Source organism: Arachis ipaensis, chromosome B8, assembly GCF_059453495.1.
Source record: "Arachis ipaensis isolate K30076 ecotype BB chromosome B8, ASM5945349v1, whole genome shotgun sequence".
Taxonomy (NCBI): domain Eukaryota; kingdom Viridiplantae; phylum Streptophyta; class Magnoliopsida; order Fabales; family Fabaceae; genus Arachis; species Arachis ipaensis.
In genome coordinates this window covers 31,356,291-31,362,174 of record NC_142443.1, presented here as the reverse complement: position 1 = coordinate 31,362,174, position 5,884 = coordinate 31,356,291, and the positions used below count along the sequence as shown (strand labels likewise).

At 34.8% G+C, this 5,884-nt stretch overlaps 1 protein-coding gene across 1 annotated transcript; it reads left to right on the top strand.

Moving 5' to 3' along the window:
- Positions 1–4,382: 4,382 nt before the first annotated feature.
- On the top strand, positions 4,383–5,587 carry LOC107610837 (uncharacterized). The gene is made up of 5 exons (XM_016312829.1): positions 4,383–4,748; positions 4,833–4,902; positions 4,992–5,082; positions 5,198–5,364; positions 5,460–5,587. Exons 1-5 carry the CDS (start codon positions 4,383–4,385, stop codon positions 5,585–5,587), a joined length of 822 nt encoding a protein of 273 aa, XP_016168315.1.
- The last annotated feature ends 297 nt before the right edge of the window (positions 5,588–5,884 follow it).

The window sequence follows — 5,884 nt, the reverse complement described above, 5'->3', positions numbered from 1 at the left end:
CTGGATTACTTTTTCTCCCAAGTCGTCAGGTGCTCAAGCTTTAGTGGGCGGCTAGTTGTCCTCCTTTGGGTGCCGCTGCACCAGGGTTGGTTGGCAGTGCATGGTGCTTGTTATCCTTCCGTGGGTAGGAGGAATGCTATCCTAGAGCTCTGGTGTTGGGCTTCGCGGGTCTGAGTCGCGGTGATGGCTTGAGGATTGCTCCTCAAGATTCTCCGTCATGCCGCCACGATTTGGCAGCTTCCCACAGACGGCACCAATATACTAGAAGTCTCTGGTACGGGTTGTGAGATGTATCGGGGACTTGCGAGTCGAGGCGGTTGTTGGATTGTCTGATTGGAGCGACCGGGAGTGGGTACCTGCAAAGACACTCTGACACCCAAGTTAGAATAGATCTAAGAGGTATATGTGAGTGGAATGAATAACTTACCTGAGGGGCCTTTGGCTGCCCTTTATATAGCTGGTGATAGTTATCTCATTTTATCTTATCTGACTAATATAAGGGGGTATTTGAATTCGAATTTTGGTTAGAGATTGTAGGCCGTTAAAAGGAGGCCAAATTCCGGGTAACCGGGTCGAAGGCCGTTCCGGTGTGGAACCCAAAAACCGGATCCGTAACACATATAAGTATTATGATTATGATATGTAACAGAAAAAGATAGTTACCATATGATTAAGGATTAAAGAAAGTTACGGCATTTGATAAGCTCCTCCTCCTCAAGACGATGGCGCTTAGCTCTAGCAGCAACCTTAATGCTGAACATCTCACCGACGAGAAGGTCCCAACAAAAGATCTAAGAGAGGCTATTCATCATATCATTGACTTCATCGGGATGTCAACAAGAGTCCTCAATGTGAACTCTAGCTCCGCCATCTTCTCCCCTTTAGTTTTTCTGCTCTAGATCAAAATAATTTTTGTGGTTTATTTCTCTTCTTTCGTGGTGACTTCTTTTGTTGTGATAATAGTTCTTTTATACGGGCGTTATTATTTTGGTAGGATGGTTTATACAGGTCTGAAAGCAAGATCCTACGAGAAAAATTTGTTCATGGAAATTTTTTGCAAATTTGAAAAGCATTAAGATTTATTCGAAGAATAAAAAAAAGATATCCTACTATAGCACAGTACATCTGTTAAATTTAGAAATGAAATATATTTGAATTTATTTATGTTTCTACTTGTTAAGATTTTTTAAAATTGATATTGCGCTTCCTATCAAATATTGGTTCAACGTAAAGAATATTTAATTTTTTGTTAAATATAATTTTTTTGTTGTGATCTATAAGTGTTGTTTGATATTTTTATGAATAAAAATTTTATTTCTTTTTAAATAAAAGGTTGCATACATTAACAAAACTGGAATGATATTGGAAAAATTATAATAATAGTTTGTGTTTTAAATGTTAGTTTCAAGTGACTTTTATTAATATATAAAAATATACATTTTAAAATAAAAAAATGCTATTTTTACAATTGAGTTTTACAACTCTTCGAAAACTTTACTAGAGTCTACACTCTACATAACTTTATTATGCATGTTTGCATGGGTCCGTATAAATTACACGTTTTCCACCTATGCAAAAATCCGCTTAAATAGCACTGCAAGTTAAGTGGTTAACATGCCCTTGTTAATTTGAAATCCTAGAGACCTAGACCAACAAATGTATGTAGGTTGGTTGTGTTATGAGGGGATCGTGTAAACATTACACTATGCAAAATGTAAAATCATAAGGATCATGTAAGTTTGAGGACAATGAACTATAGAGAAGATACAAGATTCTTAATCATGGTTGTGTTTGGTTGGAGAGAAATAGACTAAAATATGGATACAATAGTATATGTTTGTTGTTTATTTGCTGAGACATAAATTTTTTATAGACATAATAGTAGACAAATACATACGAAATGCATGTTTTCGGCGTCCTATTTTTAATTTGTGGCACTGAGATACATTGCATAAAACACAAAATTCGACTCTTTTATCCTTAACTATTTCTAAAATTACCCATTTTGTCTTTTTTTTTTTTACACTTTATGTTCCTCCATTCTCCCTTTTTTCTCCTCCATCTTTTCTCTACTATTGCTCTTCTCTCCTGTTTCTTCCATAGTTCTGAAAACCAAACCAGATTGACCAGTTCAATCAGATTAACAGAAAATCGGTCACCAAGCCAATCCGGTTAAGCCTATAAACTGCCTGGTAAAAAAGGTTACAAAATTGGTTGAACCGGTGATTAACTGGTAAACTGGCAAAATCGGCCGGTTTTTTGGAATGTTTCCAGTTCGAAAATAAACCCTCTAAAAAGGCGCCATTTTATCTTTAGAAAAAAAAAAGAAAAACGGCAAAACTGAAAATCCTAAATCAATCCATTTCGTGTTTTATCCTTGTAACCCATTTTCACAAACTCATCTCCTCTCCTCTCTTCTTTGAAACTGAACTATAGAAGCCACCGCAACCCCCAATCGTACAGCCATCGCATCCCGCAACCACCGCATCCCACAGCTACCGCAACGATAGTTTTGACCACCGCAGCCCCCACAGCCCCCAGTGTGTCATTGTCATCGCCGAGCTCGCGTTCTCTGTGTTTGCCGGTGTCGTGTCCTCTATCGTCGCAGTCGCTTGCCTTCCTCCTCGCCACCAGTAAGCACTGATTAGCCATCTCCTCGGCGTCTGCTTGCTGGTTTAGTGTTTAGGTGTTTAGCAATTGATTTTGATAACATTTGTTAATTGTTAGTAATTAATTTGCTTATTAGTTAGATTTTCTGAGGTTATTGTTTGCTGGTTTAGTAATTGTTTGCTGAGGTTATTGATTTATTTGTTATTTCTGATTTTTTGTTCTTGATTTTTTTTGCTGAGGTTATTGTTTGCTAGTTTAGTAATTATTTGATGAGGTTATTATTTTTGTTGGTTTAGTAAGTGTTTGTTGAGGTTATTGATTTATTCTTATTTCTGTTCATGAATTTTTTGCTGAGGCTATTGTTAGCTGGTTTACTAATTGTTTGCTGAGGTTATTGATTTTTCCTGGTTTAGTAATTGTTTGCTTAGGTTATTGACTTATTTGTTATTTCTGTTCATGATTTTTTTTGCGGTTATTGATTTATTTGTTATTTCTATTCATAATTCTTTTCACAGATGGAACAATCACAAAGTAATCCACAGCCACAAGATAATACTGTTCAAGAATCCCAAACTAGTTCTTTTAGAGGTAAATCTGATCCATCTTGGTAATATTTTACAGTGAAGTATGACAAAAATAACAAGACTCAATATACATGTATTTTCTGCTTGAATACTTACAATGGAGGGGGGATATATAGAATAAAATATCACCTTACAAAAATTCCTGGACAAATTAAAGTTAGTAACAAAGTGACTGAAGATGTTGAACTTCAATTCAAAAGGCTCTTGGAGGCAAACAAAAAAAAATAAGGCCGAAAAAAGAAAATTTGCAGGTGATTGTTTTGATGTGAAAATACAAGCGCAAGAAGAGTGTGAATCGTCTAATCCTGTACAACCTCCAGCTCCTGCAACAATGGGAGATAAAGGAAAGAGAAGAGCTATTACTGCTACTCCAATTGGAAGTTATTTTAAGGGAAGGACTACGTCAGGCTCTTAACCGACTTTCAAAAGTGTCTTGGCCAGTAAACAAGTTGTGTACAAGGTTAAGTTGGGGCTTGCAAAAAGCATCATTGATGCACGTATTCTATTCAATGCAATTCAATCACCTTACTTTCAACCTGCCTTGGATGGTATTGCTATAATTGGACCTGATTTCAATGGACCGTCATATGATGAAATGATAGTTCATTTGTTGGCCGATCTTAAGAAAGAGTGTCAGTTGCTTGTTGAAAGCTATAAGAGCTCTTGGAAAAGCACTGATTGTACACTGATGGCAGATGGCTGGACTAATCAAAGGCAACGTACGTTAATTAATTTTTTAGTTTATTGTCCTGCTGGTATGTCATTTGTTAAGTCTGTTGATGCTTTTAAAATGATAAAAACTACCGATACCTTGTTTAAATTGTTTGCTGAAGTTATTGAGTGAGTTGGGTCTAGTAACATTGTGCATGTGGTTACTGATAATGTTGCGAATTCTGTATCTGTTAGAAACTCATTCATGAAAAGTATCCAAACATTTTTTGGTCTCCTTGTGCCGCTCATTACATCAATCTTATTTTGAAAGACATAGCAAGTATTTCTCACATAGTTTACATTGCCTCTCGTGCTTTAAAAGTGAATGTGTTTGTTTACAATCATATGATTTTCTTGTCATGGCTTAGAAAAAGACCAAGTTGGAAAGAAATTGTTTAACTAAGAGTTACACGTTTTGCCACTATTTTCATTACTTTAAAAAGTATATATGATCATAAAGAAGATTTGCAAGCATTGATGGTGGACAAATATTTCACTTCTCATAAATTATCCAAGAGTGTCAATGGGAAGATGGTTAGCTCAATTATCTTGGATAGTAAATTTTGGCAAGATTGTGTTACTACTGTGAAAATTGTTGGTCCTCTTATTAAGTTATTGAGGGTTATTGATGCTGATGAGAAACCTTCTCTCGGATACGTGTATGAAGGCATGCAAAGAGCCAAAAGTGCTATCAAGACAACGTTTAGAAATAGAAAAACTGCATACACACTTTATACAAGTATCTTGAAAATGCGGTGGGATAAGCATTTGAAGCGTGATCTCCATGCAGCAGCTTACTTTTTGAATCCAGCTTTCTTCTATAGTGAGGGTTTTGTTGAGAAGGTAAATATCTTGAGGTCTTTACTTGATTTATTTGATATTGACACACTTTGCGATGACTCAGTTACCACAATGCAAGAGATATAGTTGTATCGAGATCGAAAAGAAAGTTTTGGAAGGGAAAGTGCTTTGAGAGCGATAAAGAGACTTGAACCTGGTAAGTTATTTTATTTCTATGTTCAATTTACTTTGAAGGTTTTTTAAATATTGAATGATAATTGATGTTTGATTTTCATATCCTGGTAGGTGAATGCTGGAGGCTACCTGGTGGGAGTGCTCCTTGCAAAAAATGGCTATTCATCTTCTTCATCAAACATCTTCTTCATCCGATCTGGATGTGAGAGAAACTGGAGCCTCTTTGAATAAATCCATTCAAAGAGGAGAAACTGATTAGAGCATCAAAGGCTAAGTGACATTGTTTATATGACTTATAATCTACACCTTTAATCTAGGTTACATCATAAGAAGAAGAAGTATGATCCAATTGATATTCAAAGCATTGACACAGTAGACTTTTGGATAATGACAGATGAAGATGATCCTGAGTTTACTAATGGAGACATTAAAGGCATTGAAAGTTTAAAATACACAGATAATGCTATGCCTTCATATCCTAAAGGTGAGTGAAATAGCAAAACTTGTTTCATTCACTAAAGATATATGTTTAAAATACACATTGATTTTTTTTCTTAGTTTTTTATTTTATTTTATTAGATGGAGGAGATTTGGAAGTTGGTGTGAATATGCCTGATGTTGTCACTAATTCTTCAAATACGGCTTCTTTTGGTGGTACTTCTGAAGATGGTGGCTTTAGATTACCTGTTTATGATAGAGATATTTGAACAGTTAATGATAATTATGATTTGTGATGAGTTGCACCTTTGATTAGTTGAAAACTTGTTTGCTAATGTTTCTTTTGATAATAGAACATTATGTGTTTGTCATTATGTGTATTTTGGTTGCTTTTAGTTATGAACTTTGATGTTTGAAGTTGTTTGTGAACTTCTAATATTAAATTATGGATAATTTATTATGTGAAATTGTGAAATTTTGAATTTTATTAAGTTAGAAATTGTTGAATTTATATATTTAAAATTATATATAGGTTTTTAATAATTTTATTTAATATTTAATTAAAC

Excerpts from the sequence above, each read along its gene's own strand:
- LOC107610837 (XM_016312829.1), top strand. The coding sequence starts at position 4,383 with ATGGTGGACAAATATTTCACTTCTCATAAATTATCCAAGAGTGTCAAT. Across the intron at positions 4,903-4,991 it reads GATAAAGAGACTTGAACCTG|GTGAATGCTGGAGGCTACCT; the intron begins GTAAGTTATTTT and ends ATATCCTGGTAG. Across the intron at positions 5,365-5,459 it reads TATGCCTTCATATCCTAAAG|ATGGAGGAGATTTGGAAGTT; the intron begins GTGAGTGAAATA and ends TTATTTTATTAG.